At 43.1% G+C, this 26,662-nt stretch overlaps 1 protein-coding gene across 2 annotated transcripts in view; it reads right to left on the bottom strand.

Moving 5' to 3' along the window:
* zgc:172302 (phospholipid-transporting ATPase ABCA1) overlaps positions 1-26,096 on the bottom strand; it is a 48,992-nt gene extending 22,896 nt beyond the window's left edge. For both annotated transcript variants that reach the window (XM_021570221.2, XM_021570287.2), the window contains exons 1-25: positions 25,962-26,096; positions 23,853-23,955; positions 23,328-23,421; positions 22,122-22,263; positions 21,668-21,795; positions 21,385-21,506; positions 19,419-19,613; positions 18,569-18,661; positions 18,073-18,310; positions 17,673-17,812; positions 17,410-17,526; positions 16,898-17,089; positions 15,733-15,938; positions 12,945-13,121; positions 12,531-12,753; positions 4,996-5,217; positions 4,211-4,415; positions 3,828-3,941; positions 3,566-3,737; positions 3,025-3,156; positions 1,976-2,115; positions 1,664-1,801; positions 1,241-1,461; positions 803-860; positions 374-576 (exon numbers count right to left, since the gene is read on the bottom strand). In XM_021570221.2, coding sequence (XP_021425896.2) covers positions 374-576; positions 803-860; positions 1,241-1,461; positions 1,664-1,801; positions 1,976-2,115; positions 3,025-3,156; positions 3,566-3,737; positions 3,828-3,941; positions 4,211-4,415; positions 4,996-5,217; positions 12,531-12,753; positions 12,945-13,121; positions 15,733-15,938; positions 16,898-17,089; positions 17,410-17,526; positions 17,673-17,812; positions 18,073-18,310; positions 18,569-18,661; positions 19,419-19,613; positions 21,385-21,506; positions 21,668-21,795; positions 22,122-22,263; positions 23,328-23,421; positions 23,853-23,918 — 3,738 coding nt within the window. In that variant the 5' untranslated portion in view covers positions 23,919-23,955; positions 25,962-26,096. The remainder of the gene's footprint in view (positions 1-373; positions 577-802; positions 861-1,240; positions 1,462-1,663; positions 1,802-1,975; positions 2,116-3,024; positions 3,157-3,565; positions 3,738-3,827; positions 3,942-4,210; positions 4,416-4,995; positions 5,218-12,530; positions 12,754-12,944; positions 13,122-15,732; positions 15,939-16,897; positions 17,090-17,409; positions 17,527-17,672; positions 17,813-18,072; positions 18,311-18,568; positions 18,662-19,418; positions 19,614-21,384; positions 21,507-21,667; positions 21,796-22,121; positions 22,264-23,327; positions 23,422-23,852; positions 23,956-25,961) is intronic.
* Between the last annotated feature and the right edge of the window lie 566 nt (positions 26,097-26,662).

Below are 26,662 nucleotides of genomic sequence, written 5' to 3'. Positions count from 1 at the left end.
AGCAAAGCTCCCCATCCAACCTGGCAGAACTTGAGAGGATCTACAGAGAATAATTAGAGAAACTCCCCAAATATAGGTGTGCCAAACTTGTAACGTCATACCCAAGAAGACTCAAGGCTGTAATAACTGCCAAAGGTGCTTCAACAAAGTACTGAGTAAAGGGTCTGAATACTTATGTAAATGTGATTTCAGTTTTTTTTTTTTTTTAAGATTTCTATGCTTGTAATTATAGGGTATTGTGTGTAGATTAATAAGGGGGAAAAAAATGTAAATCGATTTTAGAGTAAGGCTGTAATGTAACAAAATGTGGAAAAAGTCAAGGGGTCTGAATACTTTCCGAATGCACAGCGTATGTGTATCTCCTTTTCCTCACCTCCTCCAGGGTGGTGTCAGACAGGCCGTAGCTGGTGATGCCCAGATCAGCCTGCCTCCTGTCAAGCTCTGTGAGGAAGATGGCCAGACTGCTGTCCTCTGCCGACTTCTGGGGCAGGTTGATGACCGCCTCACGGCCCACGTCCTCCACCAGCCGCGCCCCGGGGATGTGACGCTGCGCCAGGGTCAACAGGGCAGCCAGGTCTGTGGGGGAGAGGGAGCAGGAGGGAGAATGATAATTATTCTGAGGTTTGAAACTTCACTGTCCGGAAACATGCCCTAACCCCACACTAGATACTTGTGTAGACCTATCTGATGGGGGGGGGGGGTAGAAGCTTGTGGTTGTTTTTTCAGGTGTCTGCAATAATGGCGAGCTGTCAACACACAGCTAGCAGGATGTCACTTAGTGACTTTGGGTTGGAGACCCTACCTGAGCCACTAACATCACTGCCCAGACCTGTGTCGTCACTCATGGAGGAGTCACTGTCCTGAAATACAGAGGGAGAGCCAATCAGAAAATGGGTCATAGTTCAGTGATAAAAGTAATGACCTTTAGCATCCCACAGTATACATTGCCCTATTGCGAGTCTACAATAACCTCCTAATCTCCTCTCTGAAGTAAATGAGTAAAGGTGAGCCACTTTTGACTATTAAGATGCACTGGTAAAATGGTCTTCAGGGCCCATATTCACAAAGTGTCTCAGCGTTAGAGTGCGGATGTAGAATTAGTTTGGTCTTTTAGATCTTAATTATGAGGACAGGGGGACCTGTTCCTAGATCAGAAATCCTATTCTGAGACGCTTTGTGAATAAGCACAACGTATTCCTGAGAAAATCTCATGTGCAGGGGTATACAATCTCTCACTCACCTTTGTGGCAGGGGGCAGTTTGGTAGCGCTGGCACTACTGGGGGTTCGAGTATCCAGTCCCTCCTTCTTGACGACGGTGAGGTAGTAGCCCGTCCCCAGCTTGGCCTTGAGGAAGAGGGGGGAGCCGCAGCAGCACAGCTTCCCTTGGGAGATGATGGCTATGCGGTCTCCGAGAAGGTCAGCCTCATCCATGTAGTGGGTGGAGAGGATGATGGTGCGATCTGATGGAGAGAGAAGGAAAAGGAGAAAAAGAGAGCGAAAAGATCTAGTAGATAAAATATATAATTCAATTGAATACTTTCACCTGAATTGACATGAAATGATAAACTCCGCCACCAAGTTAGACCAGGGATTTCTGGAAATACTGGGAATTTTGGCAAAGTTCACGGAAAATGTTGCAACCCGACACAGTTCAGGGCTAACCTTTGCGGTACTTGAGCAGCAGGTCCCAAATGCCTCGACGGGAGTAGGGGTCCACCCCAGCTGTGGGCTCATCCAGGACCACAACCTTCGAACCCCCCACAAATGCTATGGCCACCGACAGCTTCCTCTGCATACCACCTGAGAGTAGAGGCAGAGACAGAGGGCGAGCGAGAAAGACAGACACAGAGAGACAGAGAGTATGGTATTATATAGTATATGTAGTGGCTGTTGAAGGATATATTATATTGTATAGTATACAGCTGAAGGCCATATTTGTATTGGATGTTGAGTAGTAGAGGGAGGGAGCCATACCAGACAGGTTCCTGGTCTGTTCGTGGCGTTTGTGCAGCAGGCCCACATCCTCCAGGAGAGTGTCCAACTCCTTCCTCACCTCATCGCCTAATAGGCCCTTCAGACGACCATAGAACCACACATGCTCCTCTACGGTCAGACTATACAAGAATAACAAGGTTAAAGTCAGAGGGCTGATTAAGTAACAAACTATTTTACATGTACAGTGGGTAAATGTTTTAAGATGGAACCTGAGGGGCAAGAGATTAAGTGAATGGGGCCTTTCGTTATCTTGATTCCCTCTAGTGATTATTAATCTTTGTCACTGTTATATCAGTTAAATAAATGTGCAATATGCAGAAATTGCTCCGTCATTTCCTGATTTATAAAATTAGAATAGTCCGCCCTAATTTCAATTTATGTGACAAAACAATAATCACTGGACCATCTAAACCTCTGAAATATATTTTCAATAACCAAAATTATTGTATTTTCAGCTGGTGTACAAAACAAAGCAAAAGACGCAAAAACTAAACGTAAGAACGGGAAGCATAGAAATAGCACACATAGAACATATCTACTGATTCTTAGACTTTCTTTCAATGAGAATGACAGATCTATAACTCACATTTACTCAACATGCCCAAAAAGTTAAATATTGCAGCTTTAACATTACCAATGAATTCATTTATGTTGGAAGATCGAAAACAAGCACCACATGGTGTGCACTACAATATAATGAAATAGGATAAATTACTTAATGACATGTATTCATGAGATATAGAGTAGAAATATTAGCGAAAAGGGGATAACTAGTCAGTTGTACAACTGAATGTCTTCAACTGAAATGTGTCTTCCACATTTAACCCAACCCCCCTGAATCAGAGAGGTGCGGGGGGCTGTCTTAATCGAAATCCACATCTTCAGCGCCCGGGGAACAGTGGGTTAACTGCCTTGCTCAGGGGGAGAACGACAGATTTTTAACTTGTCAACTCGGGGATTCGATCCAGCAACCTTTCGGTTACAGGCCCAACGCTCTAACCACAAGGCTACCTGCAGCAGGGGCTTACATGTCAAAAAGGACATTGTGCTGAGGACACACTCCCAAGGTCTTCCTGATGATGTCCATGTCAGTTCGGATGTCCATGCCCTTAATGTACACAGTCCCAGCCGTGGGGGGAAACAGACCCGTCAGGATAGACCTGTCAATGGAAATGAACTGGGTATTATGCATTATAACCAGTGGAGGGTAAACACATGTAAACAACACTTACCCACCTTTTGCTGAAAAATGCATTGAAAGTATAGAAATTACTCACCACGAACGGCAGAGTTTACCCATTTATTCTTTAACTACTACGATTATAATTAGAACCCTACATTAGAGCTTCAAAGCACATTCATAAGCAATACATAAGCAGTACAATGGCCCTCGATTAGGGCGACAGTATGTACCACATTCATAAGCAATACAAAACACCTACTGTACAAGCACCACATTCATTTCTATGTGTCTAATGTAGGTGCAGGTTTACATGGTGGTGTTGGCTGTTGTACTTCATTTTAAAACATTCTATATTGATTCAATGGTTCTTAAAGCACAGCCCTTACATTGTGGTTGTTTTGCCAGCACCGTTGTGCCCAAGGAAAGAGGTGATCTGCCCTTCATAGAACTTGAGATTGAGGTGGTTGACCGCCAGCTTGGCACCTTGTTTGTAGATTTTGACCAGGTTGCGGATGGCCACACCGAGTATGAGGTGAGAGGGGTCGGCTTCGATGCGATCTGAGACGGGCACAGAGAGGGGACCTCAGGACCATAAAACGGTGTCTGTTTTTTTACATCATATGTAGTGTGTGTGTGTGTTTTTCTTACCTCCTCCCTGTCCTCTGGGAGCCGGAGGGATGGGCATGCCGGCCTCTAGAGGAATTCCTCCCCAATAGTTCAAACTGAACACGAAGTTCCATGGCCTGGGGACCCCATATTCACCTGGACAAAAGATCCCAACAACATGTGTTTAGTCATACCAGTATAAGTGCAGTTTTGCTATCTGCAAAGGTGCACTGGCATTACATATTATAATGAACATATAACTGCATTTTAATATGAACTTCTATACAAAATGGCATGAAACCATAGAGCAGTTAGATAAAAATAACTTAAACCATTAATTTCCTTACCTGGGAAAACAGTTTCAATACCTGGCAAAACAGCTTTAAATGTACCTTACCTGGGAAAACAGCTTCAATGTACCTTACCTGGGAAAACAGCTTCAATGTACCAGGTGGCCAGAGCGTAGATACATGCATCGATATGCAACATGATTATGGAAGTGGTGAAATTGTAGGTGTCTCCCTCCATGGGGCTGGAGTGCAGGTTGAACCACTGGATGCCCACTCCTTGTTCCTCGTACTGGGAGAAATACTCACAGCCAAAGCCAAAGGCCACAGGAGAAAACAGGCTCTGTTGGGAGAGATGAGAATCTCAATGGATACTGTAGTACTACCAGATTGGATGGGTTCATTTCATATATTTATTCAGGTGATACCATTGAGATTCCAAACCTCATTCAAAAGAGTGACTTATCAGCAGCAAGTAATGGGTTTAATACAGTACCATAATCATTCTTCCTTATGAACAAAAAACGACTCACGCAAACCTTAAAACACAACAAAGAGAATGTGTAACATGATGACTCACTGCTAGGACACGGTGTGTGGTGGTGAGAATGTGTATTATAAAGACTCACTGCTAGAACACGGTGTGTGGTGGTGAGAATGTGTATTATAAGGACTCACTGCTAGGACACGGTGTGTGGTGGTGAGAATGTGTATTATAAGGACTCACTGCTAGAACACGGTGTGTGGTGGTGAGAATGTGTATTATAAAGACTCACTGCTAGGACACGGTGTGTGGTGGTGAGAATGTGTATTATAAAGACTCACTGCTAGGACACGGTGTGTGGTGGTGAGAATGTGTATTATAAAGACTCACTGCTAGGACACGGTGTGTGGTGGTGAGAATGTGTATTATAAAGACTCACTGCTAGGACACGGTGTGTGGTGGTGAGGTGGTCTCTCCAGGCCACACACAGCACATAGGGCAGGTAGAGGGCGAAGTAGATGAGGCCTCCGCAGGCGGCTGCCAGGTTGGCCCGGGAGAAGAAGGTGCTGATGAGGAAACACTGCATGATGGTGGCCGTAGCGAAGGCCGTCAGGAAGAAGAACACCACAGCCGGGTTGCTGTAGGGCAGGATGTCCCCCCACTGGAGGAAGAGAACAACACAATACAGGAATAGATGAGGAGGGTGAGACAACAGCGACACACCTCTGTGATGTTTCATTGTCTTAGGGACACACTAAGATATAGTACTAATGCAATGCCTCAAAACTATACAGAGTGCTGTAATGAACCCAGTCATTAATCCAGGGCATTATTCTAGGACAACTGCATAGCTGTGATGTGAATACTTTTCAGTCCTGCCAAAAGACTGCGGATACAAAATGGCTTGGTAATTCGCTTGATAGCATCTAAAGCAAAATAACAAGCTGTGCATGGTCCCGGGCAAAATAAACAAGTGACTAAATTATCAACACAAGGCTATCGCTGGTTGAAAACTGTTTTCTGCCCCTCCCAAAATATAGAATTTGTAGATAATTGGGACTTTCTGGGACTCACCCACAAACAAGACCAACCCTGGCCTGTTGAGGAGTGACGGACTCCATCCTAGCTGGAAGGGTGCTCTCATCTTATCTACGAACAGACAGGGCTCTAACTCCTCTAGCTCCACAATGAAATAGCCAGCCTGCCAGCATAGTGGAGTCTGCCACTAGCACAGTCAGTGTAGTCAGCTCAGCTATCCCAAATGAGACTGTGTCTATGCCTCGATTGGGCAAAACTAAACATAAAGATCTCCTCCATTCCTGCCATTATTGAAAGAGATTGTGGTGTCTCACATCTCAAAATAGGGCTACTAAATATTAGATCCCTCACTTCCAAGGCAGTTATAGTCAATGAACTAATCCCTGATCATAATCTTGATGTGATTGGCCTGAAACATGGCTTAAGCCTGATGAATTTACTGTGTTAAATGAGGCCTCACCTCCTGATTACACTAGTGACCATATCCCCTGTGCATCCCGCAAAGGCGAAGGTGTTGCTAACATTTACGATTGAAATGTTCTATTTACCAAAAAACCCTGACGTATTCGTCTTTTGAGCTTCTAGTCATGAAATCTATGCAGTCCACTCAATCACTTTTTATAGGTACTGTTTACAGGCCTCCTGGTCCATATACAGCGTTCCTCACTGAGTTCCCTGAATTCCTATCGGACCTTGTAGTCATGGCAGATAATATTCACATTTTTGGTGACTTTAATATTCACATGGAAAAGTCCACAGACCCACTCCAAAAGGCTTTCGGAGCCATTATCGATTCAGTGGGTTTTGTCCAACATGTCTCCAGACCTACTCACTGCCACAGTCATACTCTGGACCTAGTTTTGTCCCGTGGAATAAATGTGGGTCTTAATGTTTTTCCTCATAATCCTGGACTATCGGACCACCATTTTATTATGTTTGCAATTGCAACAAATAGTCTGCTCAGACTCCAACCAAGGATCATCAAATTCTTGGACAACCCAAAGATTCCTAGATGCCCTTCCAGACTCCCTCCACCTACCCAAAGGACATCAGAGTACAACAATCAGTTAACCTCGTACACTTCAGTGTTGTGATGCAAAAATCCTAGCAAAATGCTTGGCACACAGAATTAACAAAGTATTGTCAGATATTATTCATCCTAATCAGACAGGTTTTTTACATGGACGATACATTGGAGATAATATAAGACAAGTACTGGAAACAATAGAACACTTTGAAATATCGGGGACACCAGGCCTGGTTTTCATAGCTGATTTTGAAAAGGCTTTTGATAAAGTACGACTGGAGTTTAAATATAAATGCCTAGAACATTTCAATTTTGGGGAATCTCTTATAAAATGGGTTAAGGTTAGGTATAGTAACCCTAGGTGTAAAATAGTAAATAATGGCTACATCTCAGAAAGTTTTAAACTGTCAAGAGGAGTAAAACAAGGTTGTCCACTATCGGCATATCTATTTATTGTTGCTATCGAAGTGTTAGCTGCCAAGATTAGATCAAACAATAATATTAAGGGATTAGTAATCCATGGCTTAAAAACTAAGGTGTCATTGTACGCTGATAAGTCATGTTTTCTTTTAAAACAACAATTTGAGTCTCTCCACGGCCTCTTAGAGGATCTAGATACTTTTGCTATCCTCTCTGGATTAAAACCAAATTATGATAAATGTACCATATTACGTATTGGATCACAAAAAAAAAAAAACACACATTTTACATTACCATGTAGTTTACCAATTAAAAATGGTCTGACGGAGATGTAGACATACTCGGTATACAAATCCCAAAGGAAAGAAATGATCTCACTCCAATACATTTTTATAGAAAGTTAGCAAATATATATAAGATCTTGCTACCATGGAAAGGAAAATACCTGTCTATTTGTGGAAAAATCACCCTGATTAACTCCTTAGTTATATCACAGTTTACCTATTTGCTTATGGTTTTGCCTACACCTAGTGACCTGCTTTTTAAATTATATGAACAAAAAATATTCAATTTTATTTGGAACGGCAAACCAGATAAAATTAAAAGGGCCTATTTATATAACGAATATCGGTGGGCAGAAATTATTAAATATTAAAGCATTAGACCTCTCACTAAAGGCATCAGTCATACAAAAGTTATACTTAAATCCAAACTGGTTCTCTAGTCAATTGGTACGAATGTGTCATCCTATATTCAGGAAGGGCCTTTTCCCCTTTATTCAGATTACACCTGCTCACTTTCGATTGTTTGAAAAGGAAATAATCTTTTAAACAAGCCTTAGAAAGTTGGTTGCAATTTCAGTTTAATCCACCTGAAAGGATGGAACAAATAGTACAACAAATATTGTGGTTAAATTCAAATATACTAATTGATTTTTTAAAAATCTGTATTTATCGAAGACATTTTTAAAAAAGGTATACATTTAGTGAATGATATCATAAATTGGACTGGTGGAGTTGTTGCACATGCAGCTAACACAGACATATGGAAATGTTTGCTCTACCCAAAATTACAACCAATTAATTGCAGCATTACCACAAAAATGGAAGAGGCAAGTAGAAGGGGAAAAAAGTAAGAAACTTGTATGTCGGCCCTGTATTAAAGAACATCAATGGTTAAAGAAAAGTGTGATAAATAAAAACATATACCAATTTCATTTAAGAACCAAAAAACTGACAGCTGTGCCATATAAATTGCAAAATAGTTGGGAAGAGATTTGCGATGTACCCATTCCATGGCACATGGTTTATGAATTGATACGCAAAACACCGGATTCAAAACTTCACATTTTTCAATATAAATTGCCATACAAAATTCTTGCAACTAATAGAATGTTATATATGGGATACAATCTTCCCAGCTCTGCAGATTCTGCTGTGAGGAGGCAGAGTCATTAGATCATTTAATTTGGTATTGTCCATATGTAGCTAATTTTTGGTCAAAGGTCCAGGAATGGCTGAATAATTGCAACATTTGCCTAGAACTAACACTACAGATAACAATACTGGGTGATTTGAAAAGCCATAGTCAATCAATCAATAATATAATAATTATTTTAGCAAAATGTTTATTTTTAATTTACAATCTGTAGAAGCTATGAGAATAGGAAGGTTCAATTATTTTGGGAAGCATCACAGCACAGTTGAAAAATATGGCAAGTAGAAATCCGAAATGGATGATGTTGAGAGACAGATGGGAGGGGTTGAGTGGAGCTGAAGGGTGGGACTAATAACCAGATAAAACATGTAAAACATACGGGATCTGTAAAATGTATATAGGTTCGGAACTTTTGTGAAATAGCATAGTTACAAATAGAAATCATCAAACTGGATGGACATCAGAAATAGAGGAAGGACTAAGAACAAACAAGAGAGAACTATTGTAAAGTAGACTGTCTGTAGAGTATGTATAAGATGTATGGATTGAAGGTAGAAGCAGAAGTGTTTATTAGTTTACTCCAATTGGGGGATCGGCGGAAGGGTTTGCAGGGAATAATAATATAAAGGTATATTCTTTAAAAAAGTATGTAGGTACAGTGCCTTGCGAAAGTATTCGGCCCCCTTGAACTTTGCGACCTTTTTGCCACATTTAAGGCTTCAAACATGAAGATATAAAACTGTATTTTTTTGTGAAGAATCAACAACAAGTGGGATACAATCATGAAGTGGAACGACATTTATTGGATATTTCAAACTTTTTTAACAAATCAAAAACTGAAAAATTGGACGTGCAAAATTATTCAGCCCCTTTACTTTCAGTGCAGCAAACTCTCTCCAGAAGTTCAGTGAGGATCTCTGAAGGATCCAATGTTGACCTAAATGACTAATGATGATAAATACAATCCACCTGTGTGTAATCAAGTCTCCGTATAAATGCACCTGCACTGTGATAGTCTCAGAGGTCCGTTAAAAGCGCAGAGAGCATCATGAAGAACAAGGAACACTCCAGGCAGGTCCGAGATACTGTTGTGAAGAAGTTTAAAACCGGATTTGGATACAAAAAGATTTCCCAAGCTTTAAACATCCCAAGGAGCACTGTGCAAGCGATAATATTGAAATGGAAGGAGTATCAGACCACTGCAAATCCACCAAGATCTGGCCGTCCCTCTAAACTTTCAGCTCATACAAGGAGAAGACTGATCAGAGATGCAGCCAAGAGGCCCATGATCACTCTGGATGAACTGCAGAGATCTACAGCTGAGGTGGGAGACTCTGTCTATAGGACAACAATCAGTCGTATATTGCACAAATCTGGCCTTTATGGAAGAGTGGCAAGAAGAAAGCCATTTCTTAAAGATATCCATAAAAAGTGTAGTTTAAAGTTTGCCACAAGCCACCTGGGAGACACACCAAACATGTGGAAGAAGGTGCTCTGGTCAGATGAAACCAAAATTGAACTTTTTGGCAACAATGCAAAACGTTATGTTTGGTGTAAAAGCAACACAGCTCATCACCCTGAACACACCATCCCCACTGTCAAACATGGTGGTGGCAGCATCATGGTTTGGGCCTGCTTTTCTTCAGCAGGGACAGGGAAGATGGATGGAGCCAAATACAGGACCATTCTGGAAGAAAACCTGATGGAGTCTGCAAAAGACCTGAGACTGGGACGGAGATTTGTCTTCCAACAAGACAATGATCCAAAACATAAAGCAAAATCTACAATGGAATGGTTCAAAAATAAACATATCCAGGTGTTAGAATGGCCAAGTCAAAGTCCAGACCTGAATCCAATCGAATCTGTGGAAAGAACTGAAAACTGCTGTTCACAAATGCTCTCCATCCAACCTCACTGAGCTCGAGCTGTTTTGCAAGGAGGAATGGTAAAAAATTTCAGTCTCTCGATGTGCAAAACTGATAGAGACATACCCCAAGCGACTTACAGCTGTAATCGCAGCAAAAGGTGGCGCTACAAAGTATTAACTTAAGGGGGCTGAATCATTTTGCACGCCCAATTTTTTAGTTTTTGATTTGTTAAAAAAGTTTGAAATACCCAATAAATGTCGTTCCACTTCATGATTGTGTCCCACTTGTTGTTGATTCTTCACAAAAAAATACAGTTTTATATCTTTATGTTTGAAGCCTGAAATGTGGCAAAAGGTCGCCGAATACTTTCGCAAGGCACTGTCTGTGTGTGTATGTATGTATGTATGTATGTATGTATGTATGTATGTATGTATGTATGTATGTATGTATGTATGTATGTATGTATGTATGTATGTATGTATGTATGTATGTATGTATGTATGTATGTATGTATGTATGTATGTATGTATGTATGTATGTATGTATATATATATATATATATATATATATGCATGCGTGTATGGATATATATATTTACCCCAAAAATATGGGGGATTGGAAATGATGCAGACAATTACATTGGAAGCAACATTCTTTCCGCAATATTAAACTGATCCACCCTCTAGAGAAGAAAAAAAAAAACAGTTAACCACCTAACTGAGGAACTCAATTTAACCTTGCGCAATACCCTAGATGCAGTCGCTCCCCTAAAAACAAAAAACATTTATCATAAAAAACTAGCTCCCTGGTAAACAGAAAATACCCGAGCTCTGAAGCAAGCTTCCAGATAATTGGAACGGAAATGGCGCTACGCAAAACTGGAAGTCTTCCGACTAGCTTGGAAAGACAGTACCGTGTAGTATTGAAGAGCCCTCACTGCTGCTCGATCATCATATTTTTCCAACTTAATTGAGGAAAATAAGAACAATTCCCCCCAAAATGTTGATACAGTCGCAATGCTAACTAAAAAACAGCATTGCCGAAGAGAGGATGGCTTTCACTTCAGCAGTGATAAATTCATGAACTTCTTTGACGAAAAGATCATAATTTAAATCTGCGTATTCCTCCAAACCTTGACCCAGAAAATATTTTAAAAAACTATCGGCCTATATCGAATCTCCAATTCCGCTCAAAAATGTTAGAAAAAGCTGTTGCGTAGCAACTCACTGCCTTCCTGAAAACAAACAATGTATACAAAACACTTCAGTCTGGTTTTAGACCCCATCATAGCACTGAGACTGCACTTGTGAAGGTGGTAAATGACCTTTTAAGTCGAGGCTCTGCATCTGTCCTCGTGCTCCTAGACCTTAGTGCTGCTTTCGATACCATCGATCACCACATTCCTTTGGAGAGATTGGAAACCCAAATTGGTCTACATGGACAAGTTCTGGCCTGCTTTAGATCTTATCTGTCGGAAAGATAACAGTTTGTCTCTGTGGATGGTTTGTCCTCTGACAAATCAACTGTAAATTTCGGTGTTCCTATCTGGAGTCTTTCTCCGGTCTTATCCAGTGTCCTGTGTGAATGCAAGTATGCTCTCTCTTTCTCGGAGGACCTGAGCTCTAGGACCATGCCTCAGGACTACCTGGCCTGATGACTCCTTGCTGTCCCCAGTCCACCTGGCCGTGCTGCTGCTCCAGTTTCAACTGTTCCGCCTGCGGCTATGGAACCCTGACCTGTTCACCTACCTGTCTCAGACCTGCTGTTTTCAACTCTCTAGAGACAGCAGGAGCGGTAGAGATACTCTATATGACCGGCTATGAAAAGCCAACTGACATTTACTCCTGAGGTGCTGACCTGTTGCACTCTCGACAACCACTGTGATTATTATTATTTGACTCTGCTGGTCATCTATGAACATTTGAACATCTTGGCCATGTTCTGTTATAATCTCCCCCCGGCACAGCCAGAAGAGGACTGGCCACCCCTCATAGCCTGGTTCCTCTAGGTTTTTTCCTAGGTTCTGGACTTTCTAGGGAGTTTTTCCTAGTAACCGTGCTTCTACACCTGCATTGCTTGCTGTTTGGGGTTTTAGACTGGGTTTCTGTACAGCACTTTGTGACATCGGGTGATGTAAGAAGGGTTTTATAAATACATTTGATTGATTGATATTAGCCCACATGCCTTGAGCAGAGCAATGAGGAGGCCGGCGCTGACCAGGAAGGGCACCAGGCTGCTGATGAACCAGCTGACCCACAGCTGGCCTGTACCAAGCCCCATGATCCTCATGGTCTCCTTGAGCCGCGCCTCCTTTTCATACACCACGCCCTTGATGATCATGGCCACCGAGTAGATCCACGCCAGCGTCATGAACAGGGGCAGCGAGCGGTTCAGCACGCGTAGGAAACTGGAGGAGTATGAGTTAGTATGGGGTAGTATGGGTGGGTAATAGTATGTGAAAATGTTTCATAGAGCATGAAAAAAAAGGAAAAGTTAAGAGCGAGAGGAGGATAGGTGGGGGAAAAAAAGTTATTAAGGAGGTTGAGGAGGTTAATTTTCCAGAGATCCTACCCAAATATGACTTAAAGTCCTACTCACACGTCATCCACGTAGCAGGGGTAGGGCATCTGCTGGATGTAGAGGCCAGTGGACTGCTCCACACCACTCAGCACACGGGCCACAGCTCTCTCCACCAGGTCCTGTACGTACACAAAGCCCCCCCAGATGTAGCGCATGTCACTGAAGGGGTCCGCTGCTGGGCCCGGGTCCCAGAACCTGGGGGGGGGGGGAAACATTCCCATGAACAATATATTGGTATTGTAATGCAGCAGCACCATGGTTGTATCTAAATCAATTGTGGAAGTCTATCAGGTGATAATGTACCCACAATTATTTTAGGCAGGGGGCAACAGAGCTAGCCAGGGTTACCAGCCCTTGTTCTTTGTATCAGGAACTCAACTCAAAAGAAGTGGGCTAAAAGTCAGGTAAAAACTTTTAAAATCATCATCTGTGATGTACCGCGGACAAGTCACCAGGTGGAAACTCGTCGAGGCCTGGTGACAGATGGAGTCTACATCACACGGCAGTGGCTTCCTTTGCTTGACGTGCCAGGTTTCGTGGTCAGACCAGGGTTGAGGTTTACACAGTATCAGCATGGATGAGTTCGTTCGGGCCAACACGCGCAAAAGGACATTCAGGAACGAACGCTGGAAGAACAGCGTCTACAGAGTGTCTGCCTGCTGGAGGAAGTCAGGAAGCTGCGAGGAGAAACACAGACCGAATCTCATCCTAATCAGTTCTTAACCAAGCGGAGGATGACGATGTCGAGACCTACCTCTGCACGTTCGAACAGACAGCACTCCGGGATGGATGGCCCATGGCCCCGTTCCTGTCCGGAGATGCCCAAAAGTCGTATTATGACCTCAACACCGAACAGGCGGCTATGACTGTCTCAAGAGTGAGGTACTCAGCCGCTACGGGTACAGCCTGGCACGTAAGGCCCAACTGGTCCACAACTGGAGGTTCGTGACCGAAGCTTCCCCCCCGTGCCCAGATGAGCAACCTACTGCACATCACCAGAGCATGACTCCTAACCGACATCGCCACCCTCCCCGTTATCGACAAAGTGGTCATGGATCCCTTCTTTCGGGTGCTACCTTACAACATGAAGAGGGCGGTGAGCCTACGCACGCCCCAGACCTCGGACCTCTTGGGAGCCGTGGAGAAGCACCAGAATACTGAGGCCCTGCTGAAGGGGTGCAGGCCGAGGCCGGGAACCGTCGAAGGGGACCCCACCACTATTACTCCCCAATTCGACAGTCAGCCAGGCTAAAGGACTGCAGACCCGCGGAGAGACAGCCGGTTGGAGAGTCAAACCTCCGCCGACGACCCCAGGTGGATAAAGACTAAAGGAGGTGTTTGAGTGTGGCGCCCGGGAACACCTCGCATGGAATTGCCAGTTCGAGAGGAGTCGATGCCATCAGCGGGCCACGCAATAAACTACGTCACCTCCTGTTGGGCCCACAGCGAACCACCAGCACCCACGGTCTCGTTGAAAGTCAATGGTCATTACAGCCACATTTTGTTGGATTCCGGGAGTATGGCAACACTCGTACAAGCGTGACTGCTGGACCATCCGACCGACCGTGGTCTGTCTCCTGTGTCCACGGCGACACCAAGCGGTATTTAACTGGCAGGCCACCATCGTGATGCCACAATGGTGAGCTGCCAGATGGTGGTGGGTGCCGTACCCAAATTGCCAGTACCCCTCCTCGTGGGACAAGATTATCCTCTGCTTGCGGCACTGTGGAGGCACGAGCTGGGGGGAGAAAAAATAAATAAATAAAAAAAGAGTACGACCGATGAGAGCGGGGACGGACCTTTGCATGCATGGCCCGGAAGCAAGCGGTTGCCAACCCAGTGTCTACGGACCCGGAGTCAGATTCTGAGGGGGCAACGGAACCAACGTCACCTAGTGAACAACCAGAGGAGCCCATGCTCCTCCTCGATTTTGAGGGACCTACCGACACACCTGCCCTGAGCCCCGAAGGGACAGTTCGGGACCACCCAGTGGGAGGATCCGAACTTGAAAGCCGCCGCGTCCCAAGTGATAACGGTGGATGGCCAGCTCTTCTGGGGAAAAGTGACTAGCGATGTCACTATTTACAAAAAAAAAAATAACCTGTTGTATCAGAAGACGCATGAACAGGGGGAACTTCGAGGGGTGTTGTTGCTGCTGATGAACAGTCAAAACTGTTCTTTAGCTGGCCCACACTCATTTGTTGGGGGCGCACCTGGGAATGGAGAAGACCCGGGAACGGATCACCGCCCGGTACATCACTGGGGCCAAGCTTCCTGCCATCCAGGACCTCTATACCAGGTGGTGTTAGAGGAAGGCCCTACAAATTGTCAAAAGACTCCAGCCATCCTAGTCAGACTGTTCTCTCTGCTACCGCACAGTAAATGGTACAGAAGCGCCAAGTCTAGGTCCATAAGACTCCTGAACAGCTAATCAAATGACTACCCAGTCTATTTGCATTGCCCCCCCCCCCCCCCCCTCTTTTAAACTGCTGCAACTCTGTTTATTATCTATGCAGTCACTTCAACTCTACCTACATGTACATATTACCTTGACTAACCGGTGCCCCCACACATTGACTCTGTACCGGTAGCCCCTGTATACAGCCTCGCTACTGTTATTTTACTGCTGTTCTTTAATTATTTTTTACTTTTATTTTTTACTTAACACTTATTGGTTAAGGGCTTGTAAGTAAGCATTTCACTGTAAGGTGAAATATTCGGCATGTGACAAATCTAGTTTGAGTTGATGACCCAAAATACAACCAATAGCACTGTTCATTTCAAACATTCCCCTGAGTGAGTTTACCTGTCCTTGATCTTGTTGGTGCGAGCAACATCGTCGATGTCCATGCGGATCTTGTAGGTGACATGAGGGGGAAGACCGGGTAAAGACGTGTTGGGAAGGAGGAACACTATCCCAGCCCAGAACTCTCTCTCCTCCAGCAGCTCCAAGGCCCTGTCAATCATCTGTCCCTCTGTGGCAGCACCCTCCAGCTTGTTCAGGGAGAAACACTGAAGGATAAAAAAGGACATGAATAATGTTACAGTACAAAACAATGTACAAGATAAACATAATGTAACTCAATGTGAGGGAATGGGTGAAGTTATACACGCTGTAATAAGTACATACACAATGGCTGAAATGCATCACCGGGGGCAAACTACCAGCCCTCCAGGACACCTACACCACCCGATGTCACAGGAAGACCAGTAAGATCATCAAGGACAACAACCACCCGAGCCACTGCCTGTTCACCCCGCTATCATCCAGAAGGCGAGGTCAGCACAGGTGCATCAAAGCAGGGACCGAGAGACTGAAAAACAGCTTCTATCTCAAGGCCATCAGACTGTTAAACAGCCACCACTAACATTGATTGGCTGCTGCCAACATACTGACTCAAATCTCTAGCCACTTTAATAATGTAAAATGTAAACAATGTATCACTAGCCACTTTAACCAATGCCACTTAATATAATGTTTACAAACTCTACATTACTCATCTCATAAGTATATACTGTACTCGATACCATCTACTGTATCTTGCCTATGCCGTTCTGTACCATCACTCATTCATATCTCTTTATGTACATATTCTTTATCCCTTTACACTTGTGTGTATAAGGTAGTAGTTGTGGAATTGTTAGGTTAGATTACTCATTGGTTATTACTGCATTGTCGGAACTAGAAGCACAAGCATTTCACTACACTTGCATTAACATCTGCTAACCATGTGATTGTGACAAATAAAATTTGATTTGAAACCACAACTGTAGACTAGTGAAGCTAACTCAGACACAATGCCAATGGGGACTTTAATTCAGTGGTAGAACAACTAAACTAATTAGACTAATTAACGGTTAAGTAAAAGTTACACTAATCATGGCCTTGACAAGCTCTTCAGAACCAGGGTTGGTGATCACCGATCTACAATACGCAGCATAGATGGTTGAGTAGGAGGAGGGGTAGCTACCTGGGTAACTTGAGCCAGAGTGGTGATGGTGTTGTTCAGGTCGGAGTACACGTCCAGCCAGGTAAGGGGAGCTCCTTCTTTCCTGGGTTCATTGGGCGTGGACAGGAAGCGGGCAATGCGCTTGGCTGTCCAGGAAGTGTTCTCCAGCTGCAGATTAACCAACACGGCCACCTCCGGTCGCCTCAGCAGATCCTGTCACACAGAGGAAGTGACACGGTTGGCCAAAGCTGCCAAATGAGGAGGATTTCAATGGGGAAGGCCAGACTAGAAATAGTACCACTCTCACCAGGGAGGCTCTAATTTCTAGAAGTTCTGGCTTGCTGGGTCCTATGGTATGGACTACTTGGCACTTAAGCAATGTTTACAGTAGACTCTTCATATACACAACATACAATAATAGTGACCATGCACTTTGGTTGAGATGTCATAGCTATAGCCACACAGTATTCACGATGACATTTTCTTAATCAAGACGTTTCCAGGTTTGTTGGCATTTTTAATGTGTGCAGTACCTGCAGCAGCTGTATCTCCACACTACTCTCCATGTAGGTCTTGATACCAGGTGCCACCTCCATCCAGGCACCATTCAGCTCCTCTAGGACCTGCAGGTCCTGGAAGGTCTTGTTCACCTACGAGTGAAGACAGGGATCATAGAAGAAAACCAAAAATATTTAATGATACATTTTTTTTGTTACAGAGCAAAGAGAAAATTGGACAAACAATAAATACAGAGCGAATGGAATGAGTGTGAAAAGACAACAGAGGCTTGATGTACCTCTTTCATGACGTTGCGTACGGCAGGGGTGTCCGGTGTGTACAGCAGTTTGCCAATGAACAGAGGCTTGATACCTCTCCACACGATGCGAGACAGTGGGTTGGACTCCAGGCTCTGGATCAAGCTTTTACAGTACGGGGCTGGGAGAACCAACACAACACCCATGTTAGGTAGGTTGTCGGCTCATCAGCTCACCACTTATTCTAAACAATACACCTTTTGAACGTACATCAATTCATCCACCATCCAAAAAGAAGAAAACACATGTCAATCTAATTATCAAATCCCCTTTCATCCAAGATGATCTACAGTTATGCTAGTTTTGATTTTCATTAGTATTAGCTAATGCTATCACACATAAACCCTATAGATATCTAGTGAACTTTGAAATCTCTCTCACTGGTGACGTTGTCCTTGTCCATGTCGTTGTCCTCGGTGCCGTTCTTGCCCAGGAATGACTTGATGTCATTGTCCTCGTACCAGTTGAGTGAAGGGATCCTCTCGCCGCCCACCTCAGGGTGGCCACACATAATCCTGGAGAAGGCCCTGAAGCTCTCCTGCGGCAGGGTCGAACGGTTCTCTGGCGAGAGCAGACGCAGCTCCGAGTTCAACTCCCTAAAGCTAGCAAGAGAGGACAGCTAGCGGGAAAAAAGAGCAAGTAAGAGAGAAGAGGAAAAAGAAAGGAGAGAGCGAAGAAAGAGGGGAGAAGCAACATTAATGGATTTTCCTGCAGGTAGGTGTGAAGCATAGTTTTGCTACTACTGAGTGAGAATGTGTTTTAGGCAGTGTCACAAAGCTATCAAGGCAGGTATTCAAGCTTGAACGGGTATTTACAGAAATATCTCATTCTCATTTACCTAAGAGATATAAAAGAGAATAGAAGATGGTATTCTTACGTCATCCATGAGTACTGCCAACTCCTTGGACACGGAGATGACCGCTTGACTGATGACCCGGAGGTCACCAGCGTTGGCCCTCAGTCTGTCTCTCTGAGGAAGGAAAGGAGAGCCAGGATTAACCTTAGGATTTAGCTCGAACTGTTGTCCACATCTAGAGACTCTGAAGATTGGAGATTATATTGTGTGCAATGATATTCTATGTTGGTGTTAAGAGTATAATGCTACATTAGCACAAATGCTATAGTAAATTAGCTTTCTAAAAACCTTCAAACAGTTGTACTCCCCAATACAAATTAATTTTGAGCTCACCTAAACATTTCTAATTAAAGCCACATAATTGCAGAGGGTCCAGTCCGCTCATATAATAATCTAATCCAAAAGTAAATGGTTAAACTGAACAAGCAATTTACTCTACATTTCTTATAGAATTCAGTGGATTATATAGGCCAGACTTATTTTCCACTGCTTCTGTGAATTGAGTGCATATTTAGTAAGCGCTTTAATGTAGTCCCTGTAACTAAAGAGTCTTTTGGAAGGTTGATAGACACATGCTCTTAGCTTGTTCACAGCTAAGAACATGACACGCAGTTGATTCATTAACTTCATGCATACAGTACTTGATTCTTGGAAGACAATAATGAGGTAGAATTAATCTATAAAAGAGCAAGCAGACATACTATGTGACCCATTGTTATAGCATAGAAAACTACATTTTCCTCCAAGAGTGGCTGAATATTTTTGTACATCAAGTTAATTTACATGCACTTCGATAGGAAAACAGCAATATATTTTTCCTTTCACAACAACATGAACAGCCACGGACAGAGAGTGTGCGACCTCAACTGACCGTGAAGAACTTGCTGAAGTCCAACTGGGAGAGGAAGAGCTGCTCTGCTTGCTGCAGGGTGTCGGCTGGGATGGCACAGAGCTGGCTCTGCAGTTCTGCCATAGAATCCTCTTGATCTACAGTGAGGAACTGGCTCAGCACAGTGGCATTGCACACAATGTCCTTCAGCATCACCCCAGTGCCTGCCAGAGACACCTACAAATCAAATCGTATTGGTCACATACACATATTTAGCAGATGTTAATGCGGGTGTAGCGAAATGCTGTGTTCCTAGCTCCAAGAGTGCAGTAATATATATCTAAAATCTAACAGTTCACAAAAATACACACAAACCTTAAAGAAAAAGAATGGAATTAATATATAAAATATTAGAACGAGCAATGTCTGGAGAGGCATTGACTAAAATACAGTAGATACATATGAAATTAGTAAATATGCAAACATTATTAAAGTGACTAGTGTTCCATTATTAAGGTGGCCAGTGATTCCATGTCTACATAGGGTAGCAGCCTCTAAGGTGGGAGGTTGAGTAACCAGGTGGTAGCCGGTTAGTGATGGCTATTTAACAGTCTGATGGTCTTGAGATAGAAGCTGTTTATCAGTCTCTCGGTCCCAGCTTTGATTCACCTGTACTGACCTCGCCTTCTGGATGATAGCGGGGTGAACAGGCAGTGGCTCCAGTGGTTGATGTCCTTGATGATCTTTTTGGCCTTTCTGTGACATTGGGTGCTGTAGGTGTCCTGGAGGGCAGGCAGCGTGCCCCTGGTGATGCGTTGTGCAGACCACCCTCTGGAGAGCTCTGCGGTTGCGGGCGGTGCAGTTGCCGTACCAGGCAGTGATACAGCCCGACAGGATGCTCTCAATCGTGCATTTGTAAAAGTTTGTGAGGGTCTTCAGGGCCAATCCAAATTTCTTCAGTATCCTGAGGTTGAAGAGGTGCTGTTGCGCCTTCTTCACCACACTGTCTGTGTGGGTGGACCATTTCAGATTGTCAGTGATGTGTACGCCGAGTAACTTGAAGCTTTCCACCTTCTCCACTACTGTCCCGTCGATGTAGATGGGGCGTTCTCCCTCTGCGGTTTCCTGAAGTCCACGATCATCTCCTTCATTTTGTTGACGTTGTGGGAGAGGTTATTTTCCTGGCACCACTCCGCCAGGGCCCTCACCTCCTCCCTGTAGGCTGTCTCGTCATTGTTGGTAATCAGGCCTACTATGGTTGTGTCGTCGGAACATTTTATGATCGAGTTGGAGGCGTGTGGCTATGCAGTCATGGATGAACAGGGAGTACAGGAGGGGGTTGAGTATGCACCCTTGTGGGGCCCCTGTGTTGAGGATCAGCTAAGTGGAGGTTTTGTTTCCTTCCTTCACCACCTGGGGGCGGCTCGTCAGGAAGTCTAGGACCAAGTTGCACAGGGCGGTGTTCAGACCCAGGTCCCCGAGCTTGATGATGAGCTTGGAGGGTACTATGGTGTTGAAGGCAGAGCTATAGTCAATGAACAGCATTCTTACATACTGTAGGTATTCCTCTTGTCCAGAGAGATACATGAGGTCAAGAAGATACCCTAAGACACAGATGTAAAACAAGTGGTCCCGTGTGGCTCAGTTGGTTGAGAATGGCGCTTGCAACTTCAGGGTTGTAGGTTTGATTTCCATGAGGGACCATTATGAAATTGTATATTATATATTATTATTCACTTTGTATGTTGTCTACCTCACTTGCTTTGGCAATGTTAACACATGTTTCCCATGCCAATAAAGCCCTTGAATTGAATTGTATACACTCACTACTTACTGTAAGTTGTTCTGGACTGCCTGCTAAATAATGTAAGTAGTTGTGTATATAGTCAGGTTTATGTTCACAGCTGATTCAATTAGGGTTTTTTCTGTGCATATACTACCTTGGTTGAACTCATGAGATACTTTTAGCCTGACTGGGAGTCAACGTGTGGTTTACTGCAGTGCTTACCACCTGAAAGTTCAGGCGAGCCCTGAACAGCTGGTCTAGGGCAGAGGGAGACAGGCTGCCATTGGTCAGGAGAAAGTTGGAGAAGGTCTGATTGGCTCGCAGGTATTCTCCCACAGGAAGATCTATAACGCAAACAAAAAACATGAATCAGGACATAACAGGACAACAAAATAGCACAGACAGACAGACACTTCATTGTTTTCTCCTGTTTGAGACAATCCACAAAGAGAATTTGCGGACTACAATGCTCTGATCCGTATTCAGTCTCAAGACAGCCACATACTTGGCCAGGCGCCTGGCCTCTCTCCAAGTCTCCGTATAGTATCTAGAAGGTCCTGAAAGCCAGAGAAGGCTGTCTGGTTGCCACTGTAGGACAGGATTGTCTGGGAGTCCACTAAGAGTCGAGAGAGTCTGCAGGAGGAAAAAAAACACTTGGGGTGAGATAAAAACAGATTTATGGACTTGTTGTTATACAATTAAAGCTTCATATCAAACAACTCACTGGCATGCAGTAGGGTTGGAAGTCAACTCCAATTCAGTTTAAATAAAAAATAAACATGTTGAAATGTTCTGGTTCCAACACATGCCCTAAATAATTTATTTTAATTGTATCACATAATCTGGTTTAGAACACTTTTATCAGAACATATTGAAACAGAACTGGCCCAAATCCCTGAAGTTCAACAACCACCAATTAAGTACTTTGGCCACACACAAATACAATGCAGTACACCCACATGGAGTTGTCAAAGTTGCCCACCCGTCCTGGGGTCTCGCCCTGAGTGGGGTTGTGGAAACAGGGGTTGTTGATGTTGCAGATGATCCCCTGAACCCATGGCAGAGTGCCTGCTGAGGGAAGTGCCTTGTTGGGGAAATGACCTGGAATTACACAAACACACACACATACGTTAGCTGTGGGATTGACCTGGGACATGCAAAACACTGTTGAACTGTTGCCCAGTTCCTGTGATAGATTTTGATGTGTGTAATAATCACACTCCTTTCAACACAGTAAGATTGGCCTCGTCTCTGAGATGTCTGTCAGAACATGGTTAATCCAATGAGTCCCACCTTCAAACCCCTTTTAAACATTGTGTGTTTGAACTACAGACGATCAGAATCGCACATAGCTGCTTTCAAATTCACCACACAGTTGTCACTGACTAGTTGGATATTAATTTCCCACTGAGAAAACAATTTCTTTACTTACAGCTTTCATATACATTCATTTTTATCAGGTTTTTGCTTTGGCTAACCTTATTGTTATTGCCATTTGTCAATAAAGCTCATGAATGCAACTGTTTATGTCAAATTGTGTTGTGTTCTGTCAAATTGTGGTTGTCCTGAAAAGAAAAGGGTAAACCACTTCATTGTGAGGCTAAATATAAGGGCTGGACATGCAGATACATTTATTTGCTATTTTATTAGGATCCCCATTAGCTGTTGCAAAAGCAGCAGCTACTCTTCCTGGGGTCCACACAAAACAAAATAGACAAGAACAGCTCAAAGACAGAACTAAATAAAAAAACAATTTTAAAAAAGGCACACGCAGCCTACATATCAATATACATTTAAAGCCCATTTTTACTGCTGTCTCAAGACTGATAGGATTCATGTGAGAGGCAACCAGTCATGATGTGAACCATGGACAAATGTAAACACTGAGATTGAGCTAAAATACATACAATGTTATGACTGAAATTGACCCACTGCATGACAAGAGTCCACAAATAAGCAAGACGACGATCAAGAGCAGAACAGGCTGGAAAAAGTCTGGCGGCACCCAGAATCACTCTCACCTAGCTAATCAGCTTATGTGGTTGGCTGGAAATTTCTGAGGCAGGGAGGGAGAGCTTAACCTGTGTGTTACAGCAGAGCTGGTAGGCAGTCGACATGAGAGCAACACTGTCAACACAAGAGTAGACTGACTGATGGGCACTCACATTGGCTCTGTTTGTAGGGAGGATGAGAGTGACGCACTGAGATGAGGATGAGGAAGAGGAACAGAGGCCAGACCAGCTCGATAATCAACTGGACCTGGAGGGAGGGATTACATCATCACACACATTAGGCTAATAGTGGCTAGTAGCTACCACTGCCTTTGATGCCTGCCTTATGTTAGGAGTCTTAAGACAACAGATTGCACCTGTAGCTTAATGGTCAAAAAGGCCTAATTAATTTGTGAGGTTACATCATGGATATCAATTTCATTCATGATTTTTAAAGGGGACATGGTCAATAGGAACATTAGAATCAGAAGTGGTACATAGAGACATGTTGGCTTTACATAAGTGGTACACACATACATGTTTGCTCTTTATAACAAGTGGTACATTGAGACATGCTGTCTCTTTATAAATGGTGGTACATAGAGACATGTTGCCTCTTAATATCCTAATTTCATCTGTTAATGTGATGTAGGACCAACTACTGCTACACCACTGAACACGTGCCAGTTCAGTTCCCACCTTGTTCCTCCTGCGGTAAGTGATGTTCTTCCAGAGCAGGAGCAAGAGCTGAGTCCCGATCCCCATGTTGTGCTGCAAGGTGCTACCAAGCCATAGTGCAGCACTATAGGAACAAAACATGAGGGAGAGCAGTTGGACACCTGTGTCTCGACTAAAAAGTATTTTCTGACCAAAGAAAATGAACTAAACAGCAGCAGTGTGAGCACCTCCACTTGGAAATTTAAAATTAGCAGAAAAATTGGGATATTTGTTATCTTAACATATTCCTTATTGCCACAGTACATGGCTAATTCAGGTGCAGACGGGAGCACACTGTCCTGTAAGTCCCACATCCTCACAGGGAGTCTTAAGACACAGATCACGACAGGCCAGCTTAATCCAGACAAACATTCTCTTTTAACAAACATCTGTACTTCACAGATGCAGTGTAGCTTCAGTTGGAAAACTTTGAGTAATGTCATCTAATGCGGGATAAATATTTAACAAAAACAATGAAATAGCATGAAGATGAGGGTACTATGCTATTATGTCACAGAGGAGAGAACATTAATCTGCTCAGGACTCCCCCTAGGTTGATCCTGCAATCCTCATTATCCCAATTGGTTTACGTGATTCTGAGATTTCTAAATTAACTTTTGCTCAACAAATGCTTCCACGTCTTATCATTTGTTGATAAACAGCATTATGACATCTAAATGAATTCACCAGCAAACAAGTGTGATTTCACTTGCAAATTCCCCTCACTCATATTTCATAGGCCTATCCCTAGTGCCAAGCTATGTGTGCATTCATCTGTGTACAACAATGCACTTTATCTGCAGTAAACCTTTATAACATGCTCACTATCATAATGTGCAAATAAATGAATACAATACATGCTCAATAAGTTCCTTTTCTTTAAACACCTCCACAACAACCAGATCAAAATGGTAAGGCTGATGTCAGACATGGAATTGACTATATCAAACACAATTCAATTGAGAACCCAGATGGGGCCTGGATGAATGACACTAGTAGAGATACTCTATTGAACCCTGACCTGTTCACCTACCTGTCTCAGACCTGCTGTTTTCAACTCTCTAGAGACAGCAGGAGCGGTAGAGATAATCTGAATGACCGGCTATGAAAAGCCAACTGACATTTACTCCTGAAGTGCTGACCTGTTGCCCCCTCGACAACCACTGTGATTATTATTATTTGACCCTGCTGGACATCTATGAACATTAAAACATCTTGGCCATGTTCTGTTATAATCTCCACCCGGCATAGCCAGAAGAGGACTGGCCACCCCTCATAGCCTGGTTCCTCTCTAGGGTTCTTCCTAGGTTCTGGCCTTTCTAGGGAGCTTTTCCTAGCCACCGTGCATTGCTTGCTGTTTGGGGTTTTAGGCTGGGTTTCTGTACAGCACGTTGAGATATCAGCTGATGTAAGAAGGGCTTTCTAAATAAATTTGATTTGAAATTTGATTTGAAATTTGATTTGACTAGAGGTCGGAAAGACAAATAGGCCTACTTAAACCAACCTGGTCTACCCCCATAGAGAATATTAACTGACCTGGGCTTAAATTAAATACTGCACCCTAAAATGAATAAGAGAGACATTACTAAATGTTTGACAATGGATGACAACATATTTTGAAAGTATTCTCAACATTTCACACAATTTGGGCTACACACCTGAGAAAGAACGTATGTCAACAACATGCCATACCAGGCAATGCTACACAGCGATCACTCAAATGTAGGCTAACACGTTCATTACTAATGAATTCAATTCCAATTAAAGGTCTTAATTAATCAAATTATATCCAAATTAAATGTAATCATTTACAGGGCTATATACCAGTGTTATTCATTCAAACAAGTCAGCAATAATGTTTGTTAAAAAAACTATAAAAGCAGACAAATAATTATGTAACATTCAAATAAATGACTGGTTTTACACGTTAACATAGCTACAACAATGGACAGAATATAACAATTGTACATCCTCTTCTCCCAAAGTGATGCTAACGTGTTTGGGATAAAGCAGCCTACGCAGTATTAAGGACTAAATTAGGTAATTTAGCCGAAAGAGAGGCATCCCAGGACAATAATGTAATAGGCTCACCTTTCGCATGAAAGAGAATATTCCTATTTATCAGTGTATATGTACCAAATAAGTATTTTCGGTACCGCATTGACGTAAACTGTGTGTGTGTAGCTCATGTGTTTGTAATTGGAGATTAAATCTACAGGCTGCACGCCCACTGGTGGATGTTTATTGGCTAAAGGAGGATTATGACAGAGGCTACAAAAACCGGTTTCCTGTCTCATTGGTTGCAACACCGTCAATTCTACCGCTATTTTGGTACACAAATGAAGTTGATTGGCCAGGAGTATGACACGTACAGTGTTACACAAGGTCGATTACTACTACATAATAATGGGCTCTTTCAGAATGATCCGTAAGTATTACCCTGCGAATCATTACCCGAAGAAACTAAAAAAATGCATTAACATTGATTGCGCTTTTTGTGTTGAGCATCTAGAAACAGTTTCGCATTTATCTTGGCATTGTCTACATGTAAAACAATTATGGAAAGATATTCACAGTTTTATAATTGTTAATATTCTTGTTGACTTTTGTTTTTTTAATGGGAGAATGTGCTGTTCGGTTTCCTTAACCATAATAAAGATAAAGAAAAACAATTCTCCCTCATAAATCTAATTGTGCTAATGGAAAAATGTCATATTCATAAATGTAAATTCACTAATAAAAAAACTATTCTGTGTTTTCTATAAGGAATTCGAGCAGTACATTAAGATCAT

This window comes from Oncorhynchus mykiss, chromosome 1 (genome assembly GCF_013265735.2).
Source record: "Oncorhynchus mykiss isolate Arlee chromosome 1, USDA_OmykA_1.1, whole genome shotgun sequence".
Lineage (NCBI taxonomy): Eukaryota > Metazoa > Chordata > Actinopteri > Salmoniformes > Salmonidae > Oncorhynchus > Oncorhynchus mykiss.
The sequence above is the reverse complement of the archived record's forward strand: the minus strand, read 5'-3'. Positions and strand labels throughout refer to the sequence as shown.